This window comes from Doryrhamphus excisus, linkage group LG10 (genome assembly GCF_037039965.1).
Source record: "Doryrhamphus excisus strain RoL-2023G ecotype Guam linkage group LG10, RoL_Dexc_Guam_v1.1, whole genome shotgun sequence".
In the NCBI taxonomy this organism is placed as follows: domain Eukaryota; kingdom Metazoa; phylum Chordata; class Actinopteri; order Syngnathiformes; family Syngnathidae; genus Doryrhamphus; species Doryrhamphus excisus.
Window position 1 is genome coordinate 11,672,422 of NC_136366.1, and position 23,390 is coordinate 11,695,811.

The 23,390-nt window shown below is 49.2% G+C and overlaps 2 protein-coding genes across 4 annotated transcripts in view; one reads left to right on the forward strand and one right to left on the reverse strand.

The window, feature by feature from the left end:
* LOC131110217 (zinc finger SWIM domain-containing protein 6) lies at positions 1-16,282 on the reverse strand. Its single transcript, XM_058063087.2, has 14 exons — positions 15,432-16,282; positions 8,948-9,304; positions 8,725-8,873; positions 8,246-8,396; positions 6,422-6,604; positions 5,979-6,155; positions 5,765-5,911; positions 5,071-5,217; positions 4,356-4,607; positions 4,117-4,252; positions 3,181-3,338; positions 2,936-3,099; positions 2,789-2,870; positions 1-2,723 (listed from the first exon to the last, which is right to left on the reverse strand). The coding sequence occupies exons 1-14, from the start codon at positions 15,853-15,855 to the stop codon at positions 1,861-1,863; spliced, it is 3,390 nt and encodes a 1,129-aa protein (XP_057919070.2). The 5' UTR covers positions 15,856-16,282; the 3' UTR covers positions 1-1,860.
* The window catches only part of lin54 (lin-54 DREAM MuvB core complex component), a 19,445-nt gene continuing 5,380 nt past the window's right edge, over positions 9,326-23,390 (forward strand). Inside the window, exons 1-2 of one of the 3 annotated variants that reach the window (XM_078794100.1) lie at positions 9,326-9,344; positions 21,850-22,556. In XM_078794100.1, the coding sequence (XP_078650226.1) occupies positions 21,879-22,556 (678 nt within the window). In that variant the 5' untranslated portion in view covers positions 9,326-9,344; positions 21,850-21,878. Of the gene's footprint in view, positions 9,345-16,301; positions 16,423-19,963; positions 20,235-21,849; positions 22,557-23,390 lie in introns of those variants that run through there. The other 2 variants (XM_078794099.1, XR_013629263.1) reach the window with 2 other exon arrangements.

Below are 23,390 nucleotides of genomic sequence, written 5' to 3' on the forward strand. Positions count from 1 at the left end.
TGCAAATGAAGGAGTTTATATCAAAGAGTGATTTTAGTTCCATAAATAAAGTGAGCAGTGTATCAAATACGAGTTTCAAGGTCATGAGCATGTTGATGCCACGGTACAATCTTTTCTTCAGCTAGCGTCATAAATAGAAAAACAGGGAGAACATGAAGATGAGGAAAGAAAGTTCGCTTGTGTTCAAGCGTTACAAAGACAAGGCAAAAAAAAGAAGGCTGCTCCCGTGTCACCATGAGGACGACGACAGCGTAGCCGTAGAGGAAGGAAGGTGGACGTGGACTCACTCCTTTTCCCCCACAATGCACTCTGCTTGTCCACGCCCCCCCCCTCCGGCCGCACTCGAGTCCTGATAGATATGTTTCTTACTGTCTCATGCACTCCGAGTACTGCAGCTTCAAGTATTGTGTCTTACATAAAGTCTTCTCTCATAAATTAGCAAACATTTCTTGTCCATATACTTTCATATATACACCACCCACTATCGCTTTTCCTCCTCCTTTTCTGGCTGTCTTTTGGTCAAGACAGACAGACAGACAAATCCCTGAGAATGTTTTGGTGACCAGCCAGCGAACCCAGACCAGGACCAGGAATGTGGATGAGGACTTGGAGTGAGAATCAGAAGTGGGGACAAGTAGTGCGGATGAGGACTCGGAGTGGGGATGAGGATGTTGTAAAGCTTGGATTGGGGTGGTGGGGTACTGGTCGCTCCATTTGGTTTAAAGCTGCTCGTCTTGTCTTTGAGGCTGTTAGTGAAAAGGGCGGGGTGGAAGTTACGCATTCAGTGTATAAAACAAAATGGCTGCCAGTCACGTGCAGTCATGTCCAGCCAGCAGGGGTGTCCAAATCTTTTTCACCGGGGGACGCATACAGACAAATGGAAGGATGGGATGGTGGGGGGGTTTGATGTTGTTGTCCATCATCAGAATCCTTTATCTTTCTCTGCCTTTTAGAGATCCAGAAACAGGGAAGAAGAGGCAGCTAATGAATACAGTAATGGGACACAGTAAGGTTTTGTGGTTGTCTATCCGTGCTGTGAGCATGTAGAAACAGGTACATTGTTGATAACATGTCATACTTCCTTCCTGGGTGCATCGATTTCACATAGCAACACAGAAAGGAAGGCTACACCTTGGAGGCTTTATAAGAGGAATAGGTGTGTACCGTTTGGTGTATTAATTAGCTGCCCTTTTTTGCTATCTCTAGAAGGCACAGAATGTATGTTCATGTCTCACATAAGGGTTGCGGATGATGATGGACTTTCCCAAAAAGTGCACTTTTCCTTTCAGGCTGCATTCACACTTGTGCTTGGTACTCTGGTGTGGACCCAAAAGAACCATATTTGACTCAGCTATTTTCAATATTTTGTATCATATATATGGCCCAAGGCTGGACTTGTTGATGCAACTCCAATATTTCCTTTGCTGGCTATTTTTTTACAGTCAAACCTCCTTGTCATGTGACTTTTTGTTTGGCCAAGTGACTGCTAAATAACCCCCCACGGGGCCAAAGGAACCAAAGAAGGTGATATACCATGTATTTGCTATTTTTTACTAAATTACAGTCAAAAAGCTTCTAAAACAGATTCATAAAGAGCGTCGGTTTCCTCTTCCGTATTTGTTTAAGCCGTGTCCTTGCGGCATTGGGGTTGGGGTAAGGGTGTCTCATGTGACCCAGAAAAGCACGCTGCTTCCTTTCAGGCCAAGCAATCATGACAAGTGTGAAGGCAGCCGTTAGGGTCCCCAAGGCGGCACGCTGGCGTCCCGTCCTGGCTCGCTGGCGTGAAATGTGGAGTGGAGTAAGACTTTGGGTTTTCTCTTCAAGTTAGCGGATCTAGCTCAAGTAAAAAGAGTTTTGGCGTCAGCCGAATCGTTCCCGCACGAGCATCATGAGTTTCTTTTTGCCCTTGTAGATCTGCTTGAGGTTGTCAATGAACTGCGTGAACTGCACATGCCCGTCGTGCGCCATGAGGAAGGTCTCCCGCGCCTTGCTGAGGAACTCGATAAACTCGCCGTAATGGCGCGGGCTGATGTGTGTGAGTCGTGAGTGCGTGGTGTTGATGTAGGCGCCGATGGTGGCGTCCAGCAGCTGTCGGAGCGGCGCCTTGTCCAGCGACATCATCTTGCCGGAGTTCCTGCGGCTATGCGGCGCCACCACCCCGGGCGTGGTCAGCGTGCACCGGCGCAGGATATCCGACAGCACGGTGGCGCACTTGACGCTCTTCACCACCAGGGGGATGACGGCGGCCAGCTCGTTCTTGCCCAGGGAGTGGCTGAGGGCGCACGCCCACAGGACGTCGTTGATGGCGGGGTGCGTATCCTGGTTGTAGCTGAGGTTCAGGTGAGTCATGGCCAACGTCGCCAACTTGTACGACCTCATGGGGTAGCCGCGGTGCTCCATGTAGCGTGCGATGGTGAACAGCTGCGTGTAGTTCATCCCCGTGGCGGCCGCGTCCAGCACGATCTGGTAGGCCGTCTCGAAGGCGATGTGATCCTTCTCGCAGAGCGTCAGCGCCGACAGGGCGCAGTTCTGCGGGTCCTTCATGGCGCACTGCAGCGCCAGCGTGCGCGCCGAGTTGGCCAGGTTCTCCTGCTGGTGCGAGTCCAGGTGGAGGCGCACGATGGTGGCGTTGGACATGACGGTGCTCGCCACCACACTGGTGGCCTCGGTGGGCGTGAAGAGGGTGAACCAACTTTGCATGATGCTGTCCAACGCAAACACGCCTGCAACACGCAAACGTGTCAAATGTTTGATGCCTTCTTTGTCTCCTCCTTCCATGTCTACTCACCGACTTCAGTGGCACACGTGACCAGCCATCGCACCATCTCTCTTCTCCGCCAGTTGAGGGTGGACAGCGTCATTCTCATCACCTGGAAGACGGACGCAAGGATGAGCTCTTCTGCGTAGGAGGAACAACGGTGGTCGACGTTCTTACCTGGAGGCCCAGCTCCAGCGACACTTTGAGCAGCGTGAGGTCGGGCAGACTATCCATCATGGTGGCGATTTTGAAGGCATCCTGTGCCAGTTTGAAGATGTGGGACGAGGAGTAGATGTTCTTCTGGATGGACTCCAGCACAGTTTGCAGCTTGCGAGAGTCGCCTGCGCATACACACACGGCAAACGGCACACTCAGACTCACCGCCGAGGAGAACGCAAACACACTCAAGGAGTCTCTCCCACCTTTGGCGGCCGTCAGCATGGTGGAGGCCAGTTCACATTGCTGGGACTCGATGTGGCTTAGCGTGAACCAACGAGGGTAGCGATTGGCCACTACCGACACCATGTGGTGCGAGCGGGACAGGTCGCCGGATGCCACGCCGGACTCCAGGACGGGCAGCCTGGAACACACATCGCCTTTCTCAACATAAATGTCTTCAAGAAATGTTCTCCATCATCCTCAATCCTTACGTGAGACCTGAACATGCATCTCTCTCTTCTCTGCATTCTAAAGATATACAAACAGGTAAAAAGAGGCAGCTAATGAACGCGGGTCATGGGACACAGCTGTTCAAAAAGCTCCACCAAGGTTTTCTAACCATGCTGTGAGCATGTAGTAAAAAGTACTTTGATGATAACATGTTATACTTCCTTCCTGGGTGCATTGATTCCGCATAGCAACACACAAAGGAAGGCTACACCTAGCCTACAAAACAAAAAGCTCCAATATGTCGCGTCACCTTCGGGAGTCAGTGTGTGCTGAAGCTAGTTGCTAGCCGGCTAGTCATTAGCCGCTGTGGCGTGGCCAGGTGTCACTACACCAGTAAGATAGTTCTTAGGCGTAACAATGTTGATAAGAATAATAATATGCTTCATATGCAGCTCACATGATGGACATAGAGCCTGGCTGGAAGTGGAATAGTTGCGTGACCCATGACGCAGCTGCCTCTTTTTTACCTCTTTGTATATCTTTACAAGGCAGAGGAAGGAGAAAGATGTGTGTTCATGACTCCATATTCCGTATTCCATAAAAAGTGCACTGGTCCTTTAACCTTGACCTTGGTTGTGATTGCAAGACGCCATGAAAGTAGCAGTGTGTATTTTCATCCCTGTTCAATGATTTACTGACCACGCCAGCCAAAAGAGGGTTCAATCATCATCATCATCGTGGACGCTCACCTCATGGCCCTTAGTGCAATCTTGTAAGCCAGCTCGGCGTCGTGAGGTAGCAGCGAGGTGAAGAGATACTTGGCGAAGGTGTGCATGGGGACGCTCTCCCTGTAGAGCAACTCGCCCAGGCCGCTGTAGGGACCAGCTGGAAGACACACGAAGGATTGAAATTTCCGCCAATACTGCCCCCCCCATCCACCAGGCGGGGGCTTCTAATTGACACTCTGCACATAGAGAGAGAGTCTGACCCTCCAGCAGGACCAGGGCTTGCTTCCGGAAAACTCTGACCAGCGTGTCGTCCAGCTCCACCTGTTGCAGTTTGGCCAGCAGCTGCTCTTCGTTGCGACACACCTTCTCCTGCGCGTAGAGGCCGTCAGGCATCACCCTTTGCTGCCCCAGCCCCATCAGTGCCGTCTCCACCGCCAGCGCCGTCAGTGTCTCACCCTCCTCCAGCAAGCGGTGGGCCGTGTGCTCTGCCCGCCGGCCCTTGGCTGGAGGCCCTGTGAGCGGGAAGCAAGAGATGGGATCAGTCCTGACCAGGCTATCCACCCATTTCTTCATCCCGCTCCTCAGTTTTCAGAGCGTGCCCTGAGGGACGCCAGTCATGCCTTTTCATGACATCACCATGCCTCGGTGCAGCTCAGGTGTCATCCCGGGGGAAATGATGGCGTCCCTCAGGAACACACATGCAGGTAAGTTCCTTGTGCGGTGCTTTGGAAAGCGTGTGTGAAAGTCCCGCATGATGAATGCCTTTTCCCCACCACATGTCTTATTCATGAACTGTTGCTGGAGCATGGCCAGAGGACAAGTCCGCCCCCACCGCCGCTAGACGCCGTGTTTGGGGGCGGAAACCCCCGCATGCTTGTACAACACAGTAATGTCAATAATTGTCTTGTCTTTCTAACATGATGTTTTCTTCTGTGTGACAGAATTAGCACGCCCGGTCACCGTTGTTTTTTTCACCTGAGAAGTTGAGCGAGACAATGGCGCCGTCCTCACTGCTCCGCCCCGTCTCCAAAAGGGTGCTGAATAGAGTGCCAATGGGGTCCAGGGGGTGTCCCACCCAGCCTTCCAGGTTGGTTACAGATGTCATGCCCTTGTGGAGAACCTCTGTACACACACAAACACACGTCATGAACATATTTCATGTGTGTGTGTGATGCCAATACACTGTGAAAATAATGTGCCTTAAATATATTCATTCATTTTCTACCGCTTTTTCCTCACGAGCGTCGCGGGGGGTGCTGGAGCCTATCCCAGCTGTCTTCGGGCGAGAGGCGGGGTACACCCCTGGACTGGTCACCAGCCAATTACAAGGCACATATAGACAAACAACCATTCACACTCACATTCATACCTATGGACAATTTGGAGTCGCCAATTAACCTAGCATGTTTTTGGAATGAGGGAGGAAACCGGAGTACCCACACATGCACGGGGGGAACATGCAAACTCCACACAGATATGGCAGAGGGTGAAATTGAACCCTTGTCTCGTAGCTGTGAGGTCTGCGAGCTAACCACTCGACCGCCATGACGCCGCCTTCAATATAAATGGCTATTAAAGGGGAACATAATACACATATTGCCGTAGTGTGTACGTGTATGCACACATGTTGCCTTTTGGTCTTTCAAAATCAATGAAATGTAGTAAGCACCTTTTTTATGACTGCGAAAAACCTCCAGTTGTTTCTGCTGCTGCTGCCTCAGCGTGTTGACGATGGCCACGGCCAGCCGAAGCGCCTCCTTGGGGTACCCATGCGACCTCAGCGCGTCCACCCGTGCGCACGCCGTGGGGACGTGCTCTGCTCCGAATAACAAGATGACAAATGAGTTGCCTTTTTTTTGTCCTCTCACTTTGTTTCCTCTCACCGTGCCACAGCGGCCACCCCCGGCTGTCGAAGAGGGCGGCGTTCAGGTCGTTGTGGTCACAGCGGTCGGCGCGGGGGTCCTCGGTGAGGATGTGCTGCAGGTGGGGGTCCTGCCAGTGGAGGTCGCAGGCCTCGATGGCTCGTGTGAATACGGTGCGGTGGCCTCCACTGGGTGGATCTGAGTGGGGGGGTGACATAGGTCTTAATCCCTGCTCGTGAACCTATTGATCCAGATGTTGTTGCAACATAAAACAGTACTGGGGGCTGTGAGGTGAAAGACTGATTTTAATTGGAGAGAAGGTGCCAAGTCTGATTGCATTAGGAGGTGCGTCAAGGCAATGAGGCAGTAGGGTGCTGAGATTGAAGGAGCCAGACTTGATGAAATTGTGGGGGTTGGGGGCAGCCAAGGGTGAAACATAATGGTGGGGGGAGGCGTGGTCTCACCGCGGTTGCCAGCGGGGCCGTGGGGCAGAGCATTGGTCAGGTGGGTGGGCTCGCCGCTGCCGTGGTTACCGTCCTCCGGCGGACACACGTCCACGCCGTTCCAGCGGCGAAGCTGCCGCAGCCATGTCACCTTCTGGTCGGCCTTGCAGTGGGGGTTGAGGACGATGCACATCCACAGCGCCCCTGCAAACATGGCGGATGGAGACAAGGAGTTTATCGGGCGTAAAAGTGAAGAGCAGCAGGACGGACAAAGAGCAAGAAGGGAGAACAAAGGAGAGCAGAGCTAAATAAAGGATGACAAAATGAAGAAAAACACTGAGGTTGGAGGGAGGGAAGGATGAACACCGGCAGGGGGGGGGCATCTCTTTGTTAGGGCTACACCAAGGACAACATTGGAGGGGGGGGTAAGAAAGACGCGATGTGATGTCAGGCGCGAGTGACGAAATACAGAGCGAGTACTTCCAAGGGGGGTGGGTTGCCAGATAAGGTTATAAAAATAGCTTCTCCTGTGGATTCATGACTATAATCAAGTTCCACAGCATTTCCATTCCAAAACATCTCCCTCCATCAACATGCTGCCCCCTGCTGGCTTGGAGGCTTAAGTATGCTTACATCGCCATCGCTAGCAGAGATCGGTTGGAATATTATACCACTGTCACTCCCTTGCCTTGTTTCAGATAAATAGTTGAACAAATGACGGCTGTTTGCTGTTGTTAGCCTAAGCATACGCAAATACCACTGGCATGTACTATTGTGGTCACTAGGTGGCAGTAATGACACCAAACATTGAGACATTAGCTTCATGACATTCGCTAAACCCTGCGTGACGTCAGCCAAAGGAATCAATTCAAAGCTAACTGCTTAGCTCACTAGTTTGCTAGCTAGCGGTTGTCTGAAGTCCCTGCAGTGTAGGAGTTGCACAATGCGTTGTAAACATTCGCTTATCCTCACAAGGGTCACGGGGGATGCTGGAGCCTATCCCAGCTGTCTTCAGGCGAGAGGCGGTACACCCTGGATTGGTGGCCAGCCAATCACAGGGCACATATAGACAAACAACCATTCACACTCACATTCATACCTATGGACAATTTGGAGTCGCCAATTAACCTAGCATGTTTTTTTTTTGAATGTGGAAACATGCAAACTCCACACAGAGATGGCCGAGGGTGGAATTGAGCCTAGCTGTGAGGTCTGCGCGCTAACCACTCGACCGCCGTGCCATCCTGTGTTGTAAACAAAAAATAATAATCCCCTATGTCTACTATAATGGGTAAAAGGAGTGTAAATGTGACTATAGGGGTGTTACTTCATGTCTAGGGGGCTCTAATGTTAAAAAGTGTATTTAGATGGCGGTTAACTGGTTTTCTATGTCTTATACATTTTATTTTCTCTTATGTATTGCGTAATAGGGGTGTAAAGGTGAATATAGGGATGCTATTTCATGTATGAAGGGTTCTAATAATGTTAAAGGTCAATTTAGAAGGTGGTAAACAGGTTTTCTATGTCTTGTGTTTTTTTCTGTATTGGGTAACAGGAGTGTACAGGTGACTGTAGGGATGTCATGTCATGTCATGTCATGTCATGTTAGCTAGGAAGGCCTAGCATTGAATTGTTGATTGCTGTGTTTGGAGTTATGTGAATGATGATGATGATGCATTGAGAGCGTTTGATCATGACGGTGTTCCAATCCCTGCATGTCAATGCTAAGCATTGCCGCTTGTGCGTATTGTTGTAGCGGAATGACTTCCTATAAAAATGGATGAAGCGCAGGAGGAGGGGATACATGGCTAGAAGTACGGGGTACACCACTGGTGCTCGCAGTACCCAGTTCATCCCACAGCTGCCTGTACTTGTCGGTCATGGTGCTCCCCTGTTGTCTCCACAGCGCCAGTCTGGGGTCCCCCATGAACTGCTCCGTGATCAGCGTCAACATGCGGGCACCGTTGGAGTCCCTCATCTTCAGCATCTCCCTCACCTGCACAGATAAAGACGCCATTGTGGGTCAACTGCAGCCTAACTGGGACAGAGACGGAAGAGATACGGGGAATGAAGAGAGAAGGAGGACAGAGAGACAAGTGCGCCATCGACAAGAGATAAATAAATGGAGGTGATGCTCAAGCCAGAATGGACTGACTCGTGGATGGTCCTCCTTCCCTCTTGACTATATTATTGCTACAAACAGCCAAGGTACTTGAACATCACACGTAAGTCGTAACAGAAGTTCGACGTCATTGTGCTGGCTTTTCTAACTGGACTTGTGTGGATGCTAGTTGAATACCATGCTTTAGGATGTGGACCCTCACCTTGCTGAAGAGGAGGTTGAGCTGCTTCCCTGACCCATGGTAGCCCCCCTGAGAAAGGAAGAGCTTGACCTGCTCCTGGACTTGCTCCTCGTCCAGATGCCAGCAGTTCTCGTCGTCCACGCTGGCGCCAGCCGTCGGATCGGGAGCACCTGGCGTGCACGAAAACCGCTAAGACTATATCCCAAATTTGTGATGCTAACCAACGAAGAAGTTGCGCACTCACCGTGGACTTGGTTGATCTCAGAGTTCTGCAACAGGATCTCGTCGGCCAGCTTCTGCGCGGTGGGCAGCACCTCCGTGTGGTGCACGGTGATCAGGTACTGAACAAACTTCTGCAGCTGGTCCCGGTTCATCTGGAAGAGCGTCTCGGAGATGGGAAGGCGCAGTTTCACCAGCTCGGGGCTGCGCACGCGGTAGAGGGAGAGCGCCACCACGTGGGCGCAGTAGAAGATGTCCTTGTTGCCGCAGCCGCACGTCACGGCCGTGATCTTGCAGCGGTCGAAGCTGATGCTCACGTTGCACAGCACCTCGGGCTCCGAGGATGTGGCGGGCTCGCGCACGGTGCCGCTGAGGTGGAAGCCTGGGCGGGACAATGGAGAATGACTGTCAATCATCTGTCGGTAAGTTTCTCAAATGGGATGCCGGGATTGGGTCTCTGCAGAGGATGTGGACGTGTGAACCTATGCTCATGATCTTTGGGTATCAGATAAGCGGTAGAAGATGGACGGGTGTTGCTGGGGGGAGAATGGATGATGGACGGGTGATACCAATCTGTGTTTTGGTTGGTTAGGAATTTTGACATCCATCTAGTATTCATGTAGCAGGATAGCGCCACAACTTTGTAGCCTAGCTCCAATAGAAAGGGTGATAGCAAAGGGGAACAACATGTGTTGTCTACTTCCTGTCGATCAACACACTTCCTGTCTGTCGCCCCCCCCCCCCCCAGTCACTTCTGGCCTGCAGCTGAACTGTTGATGCAACGAGCTTGGAGGAGGAAGAAAAACAGGCAAAAAAAAAAGGGTGAATACTCTCAGCTGAGCGCCGCGTCAGGAGGGTTGTCTTGGCGGCGAGCCAAAGCGCTGAGCTCAGCGTTCTGTCATGCACTTCCTCTGTGGGTCGGCTTGCATAATACAGCTGGGGTGCACCGCATGGCAACACGACTTAACTCCTTCCTACTCCCTTCCCCGACGCACCTCTCAAATCGTTGATGCATATCTGCATTACTAACAGAGGAGGGGGGGGGGGGACAGTCAGCGCCACGGACCCTCGCTGGTGTTGAATGTCAGCCATCGCTGGCAATGCGGCCTTCATTTGAGGCACAAAAGGCCTCGTGGAAAAGCTACTCCAAAGCACGCTAAGCGCCCCCAAAGCTGCCCGCTGAGGCGTGAAAGAGTGCGTCTCAGCCTAGGTGTGCTTTGTGTGCATTGGGTCGAGTCCTTGTGATGACAATGGGGGAGGCTAATCTGTCACCCGTGGCGATGTGGAGGCACCCCTGGGGGGGGCTAGGAAGGAGACGTAAACAAGCAATCAATGGTCACGGTAGGCTGATTAGCATCTGTCCTCTGTGGCTGATTTTGAATCAGCACTGCCAACGCTTTACTCGCTCGTCATGCTAGCTCTTTCTGGGACCACATCAAACCCCAACAAAGCTAGCTAGATAGCTTAGTTAGCTTCTCGTGAAACTTCAATCTTTTAGACAGGGTGTTAGCCAACAAATAAACACTGAAATTCTAAACAAAAAACAAAAAACAACAACAACAAGCAGCAGGATAATGGTGCTAAGTTACAAGCTATTGATGAGCTAACATCCCTGATTAGCTCGCTGAAGGCGAAAATGTTTAATGCTACATAATCAAGGAAGCTAGTTAGCTTGTAGCATTCTAGCTGTACTTTAATAAGACACGGCAAACGCCGCTTGTGCTAGCTAGCTACAAGGTGAATGCACTTTTATAGTCAACTACTGATCAGTTCGAATCCACAACATCGCAACATCACACGGCCATTTTATCGACAGTAAACAGTAGCACACAAGCTAGGCTAGTGTGTGTGTGTAGTTTATATTCATAAGAACGATGAAAATTAACATTCATAACATCTGGTGAGGATCTGGATAAAAGGTACCAGTCAAACACAACAATATGTCTTTTTCCACACTTTTGTGAACAATTAGGACGTTGTAGTTAGAAGTGCCCCCCTCCTTTGGTGTCCGGGGCGGTGATAGCCTCCAGAACAGGGGCCAGCATATGGAGGGGGGGGCAATGGCACTGCTAGTTAATGTGTGCTAAGGGAAGGGGGCTGGGAAATGGAGGTCAGTGAGGATTCGGGTTAACTAGGTCAATCTGTGTGCTCAGCTTCTTAGGGACGCTAGCATGCTAATCAAGGCCACACTAACTCACTAGCGCAGTCGTGCTACTTCATTGCTGGTGAACATGCTGCGTTCGGGGACACCGGTGTCAGGTGACGCTGTGTTTGCCGAGACAAAGAGGAAGTTGCGGACGTGTGACAACACGTGCGGCCTCTTGTTGAAATGTCGAGATAAGATGTATGGTGTCGTGTTGTGGCGTGACTGCCATGCTAGCAGGATTTTCCCTTCTCTGTGTTTCCTTTTTAAGAGCATCTGTAATCCTCCCCCAGGAGCGCCGCACGGACGTCCATTTGTTTCCACTCCAGAGATCCTCGTGGTGTTCTATCGCCACGGCTAATGAGCGCCACGAGTCAAACGGGATGGAGCCTTTTAAGATGTTGCTTTCGTGTTGATCTGTTTTCCCCACTGACGACGGCGCTGTGTTGTTTCTTGACTCCGTTGCTCATGCTGCAGGAACTAGCATAGCATAGCACAGTAAGCTAGCCATTTTCCTTTTTGTGTCATGGAAATGTTGCGTTTGGTAAACATCGGCGTTTCAAGCATTGTCACGGCAAATCAGTTTAGCAAGAATTAGCATGACGGCGACATCGGAACAAACGATATCGCCAGCAGAGGGCGCTTGTAGAAAAGCTTGTTTTGTGGGGGCGCTGTGGCTCTTTACGCACGCCATCCTCGCTGAAAAACCACAATTGCGGTTTAGCATGTTAGCTATTTCGCCCTCAGCGGCCCCGCCCTGTGGGTTACATCACAGCCGCAGGCGCTGCGCTAACGGGCAAAGTCAACATGTTGGCGCATGCCAGGCACACATCGGACAACTTAGTCACACTCATGACTCATTTAGCGATTCACTTTTAGGACGTTAGCATTGGACCAAGTGGGCATTTCCTCTTCCTGGTTGTGCAGACAGCCAAGGTATCCTTCCCATACAGGCTTCAAAGCAGGTTGGACTTGCAACGCAACAAATCGGACCAGCGTCGTCCCTCGCGTGAGTCAACGGTGCAGGTCGGGACGAGCATCCCGTCGTAGCGCACGACCAGGAAAAACCAGATAAGCTGTGGCGCGTGCAAAGGCCGGGGAGCCGTGGGGGGGTCATAAAGGAGTGCACAGCTTGGCTGCTACCACCAGAGGCGCTGTTGGCACAGTATGAACAACATAGTTGGCTAACTAGCTAGGTACATCCACACACCCTTAACTCCACTGTATGTTTTCAAAAATAAGAAATATATACATACACACATAGTATACATCTATTAAATATTTCTCACTAAAACTAAGTATTTTTTCAGGCGGCACAGCGGACGAATGGTTAGCGCGCAGACCTCACAGCTGAGAGACCAGGGTTCAATTCCACCCTCGGCCATCTCTGTGTGGAGTTTGCATGTGTGGGTTTTCTCCGGGTACTCCGGTTTCCTCCCACATTCCAAAAACATACTAGGTTAATTGGCCACTCCAAATTGTCCATAGGTATGAATGTAAGTGTGAATGGTTGTTTGTCTATATGTGCCCTGTGATTGGCTGGCGACCAGTCCAGGGTGTACCCCGCCTCTCACCCAAAAATAGCTGAGATAGGCTCCACCACCCCTCGCAACCCTCGTGAGGAAAAGCGGTAGGAAATTAATGAAATAAAGTATTTTTTCATTTTCCCAGTGAATACAAATATTAATGTTTTCTGCTCTGAAAAATGATTAATGAATTGATTTAAATTTCCACCATAATTGAACACTATATGAATACTATCAGGGTGTGAGCTCACGCCCACCATGGAGGATATCTACGTTAGCTTCTCTCCTGATTAGCTTGGACATAGCGGGCTGGCTAAGGAGGGGACGTGCCCCTGAAGGGCCAGGCTGAGCCAGAAGGATGGAGGGAATCCTCTTAAGGTCGTGGACGAAGTAAGCGCCTGGCAGAAATCAATGTTCCTCAGGCATCACAGCGTGTGAGCGCTAATGCTAATCAAAACACCGGGCTCTCCTCTCAGCGCCATCAAGAAGCTCCGAGTTCCGAGCCGGCGTCACTCTCGTCGCGATGAGAAGATGCTAGATTTCACGGTGTGGTGACGCTCTGCTCGACATGTCGCTCCACAGCTCCTTGCCGAGCAAACCGGAGTCAGGCCGGGTTTCCGTCCAGGCAGACTTGAGAGCCAGGTCTTAAATTCTGCACCTCGGTGTACAAAATGACAGCAAAGTCCAACGTGACGTTGCGTCTCGCATAGTGACACATCTTTACTCTCTCCTGAGAACACAGACCAATCTCTGAATCTGCTGTGAAGATTTTGGAAGCTCTAATAGCAGCCTCCAGAGAGTCCTTTTTAGGCCTTTTGGGTTTCTGCTGGACCCCTAGAGGCTGCTATGGAAAATCTAGGAACTGCAACATGAGCTCTAGAAGCTTTTGAGGAGGAGCTGGATGCTGTTGGGCTTTGAAACTCTGGAAGCCACACTGGAAACCGTGAAGGTAGCTCAAAAAGCTCCTCTGAAACAATCTCTCATCACACTTGAAGAAGATGATGTAGAAACTACTGTGGCTAAAAGCTCTAGAAGCTATACCTCCAAACACATGCAAGCTCTAGACGCTTTTAAAAAAGGACCTCCAGAAGCTGTGGAGACTTGTTCAAAATCCTGCTGAGGAACCTCTCCATGCGCTCTCCACCGCTAGGCGAGTTCTACAATCCATTGACTGGACCTTTGTGGCTGCTGAGCAACTCCTGGAGGCTGCTCTAGATGTTGCTGTACCAGCTCCAGGAGCTGTCCTTCAAACTCTGGAAGGCGATACCAAAGCTCTAGCAGCTACCGGCCTTACTGTCTGTTCTAGAAATGTGAAATGTTCCTACACAAGTCCAAGATGCTGGAGAAGCAAATGGAAACTCTGCTCTAGAAGCTCTTAGGGTTCTTATACAAACTCTCAAAGCTACCAAACAAAATCAGAAGGTGCTGATGCTGCACAGACGTACCAGCCGTACCCCCTCCCGAGCTGCTGGAGGAGCTCCAGACATTGCAAATTCAGGAGCTTTTTGGAGACGGCTCAAGAAAACAAAGAGACTCTGGAAGCGATGGATTGATTGTAGTTCCGTCAACTTGCTGCTAAGATCAAGTCCAAAAGAACTCCGCAAATCACTCTGGCAAAACTGGAGCAGGCGGAATCCCGCAGAGGCACAAAACAAAACAAGAAGTCAATCTAGGAAAAATGTGGTGTGGCTAAGCGTCTCCGTGGCGACTATGTGCCAACTCATTTCCTGCCCCCCCTCCCTCCCCACCGCCAATGTTGTTAGACATGCCAGTTTTTTATTTATCAGAGCTTGGCTCCTTATCAGCCAGGAAATCCTGGCTAGGTTGGTACGTTCTCGGACTTTGACATGAAGTACGGACGCTGGAAGACTTTGCTAATGAAGTGGAAGATCCAATTCCGAGTAAGACAGAACGGCCCCCGTTAAAGCATGTGCTGGGGGGGGTGTCCTTGAGAGAGGGTTAGCGCGCAGTCATGGAATTACAACGGCATAAAGGTGGCCCAGCTGACAATCAGAAGAGTCTGAATGAGGTGAGGATTCAGGCTGCAATCTGAAGGCCTTGGCTTTAAAAAAAAAAAAAAAAAGACGTCTGCCGCTTCCTGTTCCGCGCTTACAAAGCCAAACCAGACTGGTGTGAATCACGACCCCTTTTCAAAAGGAAAGAGAAGCTTTGTGCTCAATACGCTTCTTCCTCCTCCCTAAAGAAAAAATGTCTCCTGCCTTCACAGGGGAGTGAAAAGATGCTTTTGTCTGGAGTGGCGACAGGAAGCGGCAAAGACGCCAACGAGCGTGGAAATAGGAGTGAAAGAACAAGCTCACAGCCAGCACGGAAGGAGAAACAGGCCGAAATATCAACCTGCTGATGCTCATTCTAGCATGTAAACATGAGTGCTTGGCTATTCCTGTTCATAAAACACAATGTAGGCCATAGTAACAACAAATCCACACAGAAGGCTTAAAGCTACTACCCATGTGACCTGTACCTGAACTAAACCCACCATGAAGGTATGGTGCCACCGCAGCCTTCCTCATGTGTGCACTTTCAACATGAGAAGCACTCAAGTTGAAGAAACGTCTCTTTGTGTTGCATTGTGATTCTCTTTAGGCCGTTTAAGGCTACACTGAAAATGCAAACTGCCTCCAGCAGAAGGAGCTTCAAATGAACTGAAAAAAAAGCCCCCGGTTCCACAGTCCCATTGAGCCGATTAAAGCCCCATTGTCGCCTCTCAGTGTGGCTGCACCTTTTGTGTCAGCCCCTCCTGACAAACCGTGTCTCCAGTTCCACCTCAAAGCGTGTTCTTTTTGGGCGTCCACGAATAAATGTTAACCGTCCCGACTCACCCACTTGCAGGACGTTGTCCACGCAGCCGCCCTCCAACAGAGCGACGCCGCGGCGGAAGGGCAGCCGAGTCTCGTCGCCGCTCTCTCCGCCGCCTCCGAGCTCATCTGCGCCGCCGCCGAACGACGAGTACATGCAAATCTCTCGCTCGCTCCTCGGGAAAGACCAGTACACGATCCGTCTCTGGACGGGCTCCGGGATCCGCTCGAAACGCTCCTCCACCCGTTGGAAGGGCCACTTTTCCGCCACTCTCCTCGCCGCGATGTCCAGCAGCGACTCGGGGCTCTGCGTTTTGCCCGACGACTCGCCGTGACCGCCGGCCGGAGCTCCGGCCCCGGCTCGCTGGCCCTGTCGACACGTCGAGACGTAGCCAGGCCTGCAGCAGAGACGCTTGGCCGGGGGCTGCTGTGCCCCGCGCTCCGCCATGATAGCTCCGGAGGAAGTCAACGCACCATATGAAGGGGACGACGGGGAAGCGAGAATGTTGGCCAAATCATCCTTTTATGGCGGCGTTGGGGGAGGGCTTCAGCGGGCTTGTCAAACCCCTTTGTTGACAAATGAAGAGAAGGCGGGTCGCTCTGGTTAGCTCCCTTGCTAAATGCGGACCACAGGCGGAATTCCCGCACGGCCGCTAAGCCTTTTGTGATCCTCCGAATTAAAACGCTTTGAAACGGGAGGAGGCGGTGGTTATAATTGCCACTGCTCCCCCCGGTGGGCGTCGACCGAAAATGACGAGGAGGGGCGAGGAGGGACGCCTTTGTCTCGGCAGTGAGCTTCCTCGGTCAGGCCGGGCCTCGCTGTCTCTCGCCCGCTTCGCTGCCTGCCTGCCTGGAGGCGGCCTGTCAACACCGGAGCCTCATGGTGTGGAAGTGGGGGGAGGGGCCTTGATGGTAACGCCGCCCCGTGTGACGTTTAGGGTTCGCTGGAATGTCGGACACGTCCAACGCGTTCATACTAATGTCAATCACTTTGCATCAAGTGGTAAAATCACCGGTAGATGGCGCTCTTATTCTCTTAACTCACTCATATAATTATTCAACTCCTGTTTTTAAGGCCAAAAATCAAAGATTGCTTGTGCGACAGGAGCACTCTGCCAAAGCTGGTTTATGTGAGAGGGTAGCGTGCTGTTGTTAGGAAAGTGCTGTGGTTTGAGTACTTGTTTGAGTACTTGTGCATATGATTAGAAACATACAATGTCAGTGGAAGGAGCTCATTGGTACCCCCCACCGCTCTGCCCGCTGTGTGCAGGACAGAGTCATCAGCGGCACGTCGGCCCCCATACTGTGTCAGTGATTTAGTGGATATCTTGACTATTGTCTGAATGTTTTTCTTTGGCAATGCAGGAGGGGCTCAGTAATGATGGGGTCTGTTTGCCCAGCATGCTGGTGACGGTGGGGGGGCTCACTGCTACTCTTTATGCTCCTTTTCTTCTTGGTCTCCACCAACGCTAGAAAGAAGAAGGGTAGGGATGGAGATGTCTTCCATACGTGGCTAAACATACTGACTAGCATAGCATAACACAATATAGCATAGCATAACATAACATCATAGCATAGCATACGCTTACACCACGTCTTTGCATATTTAATACCACTGACAACTTGTTCCACTTTGTTGGATGGTTCTTGAATGCACCACGCTGCACAGATAGAGTGCTATACTGTGCATAGTTTGACACTTTGTTGGATGGTCCTTGAATGCGCCATGCTGCACAGATCGAGTGCTATACTGTACATAGTTTGACATTTTGTTGGATGGTCTTTGAATGCGCCATGCTGCACAGATAGAATGCTATACTGTACATAGTTTGCCACTTTGTTGGATGGTTCTTGAACGCACCATGCTGCACAGATAGAGTGCTATACTGTACATAGTTTGACACTTTGTTGGATGGTCCTTGAATGCGCCATGCTGCACAGATAGAATGCTATACTGTACATAGTTTGCCACTTTGTTGGATGGTTTTTGAATGCACCATGCTGCACAGATGGAGTGCTATACTGTACATAGTTTGACACTTTGTGTCTTTGTATCTTTCTACAAGCTTATTTTTTTCGTCCAGTGAGGAAGGTTCCATGTAGTGTGCTGAATGCGATACCGTCATCTCTCCTGGCCATCTCACACACACGCACACATGCGCGCGCCTCAGCGTGCACGCTCATTTGCATTCTCATCAGCATGCATGAACTTGAATAGCATAACCGCCTCATAACACACTTTCATGAGCACCACAATTCTACCTGACATGAAACCAGACAGGGCGGGGCCGCTGGGGAGGAGGGGCGGTGATGATGTGAAAGAAGGAATGGAAAAAAGAGGATGATGGTGGTAGAGTCCAACATCGCCACGGAAACAAGAAATGATGCTTGCTACCAAACGCTGTGGTTTTGTTGTGCCTGTTGCCTACTGAAAGACGCATGTTGGCGTGTTAGCATGTCGCTTTGGATCAACATTGTGTGTGTGGTGAAGCTAGTCGCTAGCTGGTTAGTAATTAGCCACTGTGGCGTGGCCAGGTGTCACTACACCAGTAAGGTAGTTCTTGGGCGTAACGATCTTGATAAGAATAATAATAACAATATGCTTCCTATGCAGCTCAAATGATGGACATGGTGCCTGGCTGCAGGTGGAATAGGTGCGTCCCATGATGTAGCTGCCTCTTTTTTACCTCTTTGTATATCTTTAGAAGGCAGAGGAAATGAGAAAGAAGTCCTTGGTCCTTGAAAGTTGTACGACATTGTTCACGTGGTGGCCTTTTTGGAAGTACTTGCTTTTTATCTTTTGTGTTTTAGAGCAAAGTTACACGTGATGAAACATTAATAGTTGGTGTGTGTGGGTGGGGGTTATGGTGAATAATAAACATGAGCGTGACAATGAGTCCGCCTTAAAAAGCTCATTTCAATGCACAAATGTCTTCAAGTGTGTGAAAAATAATAACAGAAGTGTCCGCACGCTGCTGAATATTTCATTTTCAGCATTATTTCACCCATTGACGGATGACTTTTGCACCCCCCCCCCTCAAAAAACCCGGCAAGAAAATGAAAATTTGATGCATTTTTAATAATTAACCTGAAAAGTGTTTGGGGCGGGAAATGGTGAGATGGGTGGGGGGGGTGTAAAGCAATGATAAACTCATGTGGGAAGCCTGAGAGGGACATTAGGAATGTATTATTTTATCAGCAGCTATTTATTATTAATACAGAGCATCCGCATTAGCATTCATAGACATAAAATAGAAAGGACTCAGGGAGGTGGGGGGTTTTAAGTTGAAACATTGAAAAGAAGAAACTAGCATTTAGCATGGGGTATTTGCTTTCTTCTATAAGCTGTCCTGGCTGCTCAGTACAACATGGCTAAACAAAAACAACATAGCTTCTTTTTACACTTGTCATGTTCATTTCCATTCCCGCCACCATGAGGAATGGACGTGCCGTCTCCCCGACCCCCGCCGTGCATGTGAGGTGCAGAGAATGAGCATAACGCCTGCAGGCCGACGAGGCTCCTCCGTGGCCTCACCTTCATTTCCACGCACCGCCCGCAAGCCATCCATTAATATTTCAATTGGGTGCAAATAAGCTCCTAAATGAGGAATAATTGCCTCATATTCAAATTTAATTATTGACGCAAATTGCAGAGGAGGAGGAAGAGGGCAAGATGTGAGAAGAAAAGATGGAAGGAAATGTACTTACGAGATGTATTTTTGTAGCCTTTCCAAAGAAAGAGTCATTCTTGTTATTTGTTTACTTCCTTTGGTTACTTCCTTGTTGAATCTGCTAGCATCCATTCTTTCTACAACAAACTAACAGCGTTGGAGTGCGTGTCACCAGCTGACCTGCAGTACTATTTTCTGCCACACGGTAGAGCCAAAGCTATCCTAGTAACACAACAGTACAGTCGTGGTGGTCGTGGGCCACAAGTAGTATTCTTCTTGTAGTAATAACATATACTTTAATAGATTGGAAATTTCTCCTCAAAATGCGATACTAATAATAACAGCATTCCTCCTTGCAGTTTTAAATGGTTTTTCACTCATATTAGCCAATACAGTGGACATAATAAGGGTAAATAAGCCACGTAAGATGTGAATAAAAATCCTGCTGGAGCAGTATCACAGTGTCTCACTGAACACTGACATCTTGTGGCCAATGTAGAGTACTACATTGACAATTACAATGCTTTTTCTGGTTTGTATTTATTTGTATTTTACTTAATTGAATTAGATAATTTGGCCACTTTTAGGCCTAGAATATAGAGTACAGTTTGCTTAAATTTGTATTTTTTTTAACTATTCAACCACTAAACAGTGATCTTTTATTAGTTAATTAATTATACAAATAATGATATTGAAAGCCGGTGATAATGCAATTGTAATATCGCCAGGGAATTGTGTATTATGAAACAGCAGATGTCTGGTATTTGTCAGTGTATACATTTATCAGTATATCTTTTTAGTTTTTATTTCATTCAGTTTGTTTTTTAATGATTATTTGATGGATTCTTTATGCGTTCAATGTGAGTGACCTGGGTGTTAATTTGTGGATAATGTACTTATTAGTTCCAGCTTTGACTAATACTCGACAACAGAGTACCTTCTGTAGTCTTTTGTTGTTGTAGTAGTAAAACAGGCATGGTGAAAAACGGGTCTTCCTGTACCTTTAAGCGTGACGTAGTGATGACGTAGAGTGAAGAAGGCGTGGCCGACCTGTGAAATGTCAGGGAGGAATGGCGCTCGGCGCGGTATTTTGAACAATCGCCTTTTTGCTCTCCTCGGTTTGCCCGCAAACGCTGGCCTGTGCGGAATAACTCAGGTAAGCGCCACTTCATGTTGGACTGTTGCGCCGGTCTACTTCGTTGGGGCACCGCTGAATCATGAAACGGTTTTTAAGGTGGAGGAATAACGTAGAGCTAGCTAGCTTGAAGGGGGGTTAGCAAGCTCAGCAAGTTTGCTAGTACAGTTGTCCTGATCGCCCAGCCTGCTGATGACTAGACACCCATACGGGTGTCTGGGGCCTTCCAAAAACTACAGGTTAAATCATTATGTTATCACATAGTATATACAATCTTTATTCAATGTCAAGGTAACAACAGTAACAAGTTGGGGCTAACGTTCCGTAGTAACGGTGAGAGAGTTGTTTTGGTTGGTTTGACGGTGTTCTATAAGTGAAACTACACTCATAATAATTGCACTTATTTGAATCTTTTACATTTTATCCCACTTGTTGTTGTTGTCACGTTGATGGACACCACAGCAGACCTTTACATTCCATATATTTTAAATATGTGCTGGCACATGTGCCTTGTGTTTATTTCCATATCTTTTATTCTTTTTATTCGCCTAAAGCTAAAATTAAAACGCATCCTGTCACATTACAATTGAATGCGTCAATCCGTACGTGATCTCAGGTGACAGATGTCTTCATGGAAGCTCCCTTAGCCTTGTTTATGCTAGCTAAGAGTTTATCAACACGCAGTTCCTGGTGTGATTGCTCTGTTGGGGGCTCTAATGTACTTGTGGCTGATGAACGTGATATTTCATTAAGAATACAAACACCGCTCCTGCTCTTCCCCAGTTCGTTGTTAGCCGCGCAGCTAGCTCGCTTGCTAGCTGGACTTGATGACGAGAGAAAAATGGCGGATCTTTCGAAATCCAAAGCCCGGCCTGAAATAGTAACTGTAGCCGCCTCTCTATCTCGCTCCTTCCTCCAAGCTGGAGCCTCTCTCCTTCCTTAGTACTTTATTTTTTTTCCATTCATACAGTCATGTACCCCCTCGGCATTCCCGCAGGCTGTTTTTTTACACGAAGTTGTAGCCTCAAGAGGGGACGAAAAAGGGAGACGTCTCGGTCAGGTCGGCGGTGAGGCATACAAAATGAGCTTCTAGTGAGCTGCCAGTCTTGCTTGAAAACGAGGAGAAGTGAATTGTGTCACGTTTACAGCCTTTCTGGTGTTTTTTTTATTTAAAAATCAAGATTGTGATCGGTCTTAAATGCCCACCTTGAAGTCAGAAAAGAGGGCAAACCTGTGTCCTAATCCGCTCTCTGGTTTGTTTACTTTCTCCGAAAAGCGTTTTAACAGAACCACGTTGAAATCTAGCATGACAATACTCCTAGATTATTATACTCGAATACTCGCATTACAACATGAACACCATTGTGTACTAATAACATTGTCTTACTGGCAAAATATCGAATATAGAATGAAATATCCGTGTGCAACAATCTGGGAGAAGTATTAATGTAACAATATATGAATTATGGAGTGAGCTGTTACTAATTTTTGACCACCTTTTGTACATTGACTCCATGTCAATCAAAATGTACCACAGCAGGAAAACTGAAGCTGTAAAAAAGGAAGATTTATTTTGTAATATTGGCTAAAAAGAGCTTTGTGAGACGTACAAGTGTAATGTCTGTTGTTTCTCAAGGTGTACCAGGCTGCTGAGTCCTCGCCAACATGGACGTGGTACCGCCTGAGCTCAACAGCCTCCTTCCCGATGAGATCATGGACATGGAGGCCATCGAGGAGGTGGCTCACTCCCAGTCGGACTCCAGTCAAGACATGTCCGTCCCCATGGAAACGGACATTCCGCTGGCACCGGAAAACGCGGGTCTTTCCACCTCCACGGAATCTCAGCTTCCCATCTCGGCCCCCGGATTGCCCTCCCAGCTCCTCACCCTGAAGCCAGCATCGTTGGCCACCTCCACCGCCGTCACCAAAACCACGGACAGCGTCACAGGGACGACGGTCTCCACCAGCGGCTTGCAAAAGCTTACAGCACCGTTCACCATCTCTGCCGCCAATCACCAGATCATCCTCAATAAGGTGGCTTCGTCGCAGGCCACGGAGGCGGCGCGCTCAGCGGGGGGAACGGCCTCCCCGCAGATCATCAAGCAGGATGGCCAGAAGCTCTTTGTGACCACCATTGGCAAGACGGGACAGCCCATAGTGCTGCAGCTGCCCCACACGGCCGCTGCCAAGGCAGGTGGGGCTCAGGCCGCGGCCGACGGAAAGTCGCCGGCGCCGCAGATCAAGGTGGTGACCATCGGGGGGAGGTCAGAGTTGAAGCAAGTGGTTGCGAGTGCGGCCAGCCAAGTGACTGCACTACAAAGCCCGCAGCTCAAGACTGTGCAGGTAACTTAGAGTGTACTCACTCTAGTACAATCAGACACTAACTTAGGGTGTACTCACACTAGTACAATCATACACTAACTTTGGGTGTACTCGCACTAGTACAATCATTCACGAACGTAGGGTGTACTCGCACTAGTACAATCATACACTAACTTAGGGTGTACTCGCACTAGTACAATCATACACTAACTTAGGGTGTACTCGCACTAGAACAATCATACACTAACTTAGGGTGTACTCACTCTAGTACAATCAGACACTAACTTAGGGTGTACTCGCACTAGTACAATCATACACTAACTTTGGGTGTACTCGCACTAATACAATCATACACGAACGTAGGGTGTACTCACTCTAGTACAATCATACACTAACTTAGGGTGTACTCGCACTAATACAATCATACACTAACGTAGGGTGTACTCACACTAGTACAATCATACACTAACATAGGGTGTACTTACACTAGTACAATCATACACTAACTTTGGGTGTACTCGCACTAATACAATCATACACGAACGTAGGGTGTACTCACTCTAGTACAATCATACACTAACTTAGGGTGTACTCACTCTAGTACAATCAGACACTAACTTAGGGTGTACTCGCACTAGTACAATCATACACTAACTTTGGGTGTACTCGCACTAATACAATCATACACGAACGTAGGGTGTACTCACTCTAGTACAATCATACACTAACTTAGGGTGTACTCACTCTAGTACAATCAGACACTAACTTAGGGTGTACTCGCACTAGTACAATCATACACTAACTTAGGGTGTACTCGCACTAGTACAATCATACACAAACTTAGGGTGTACTCGC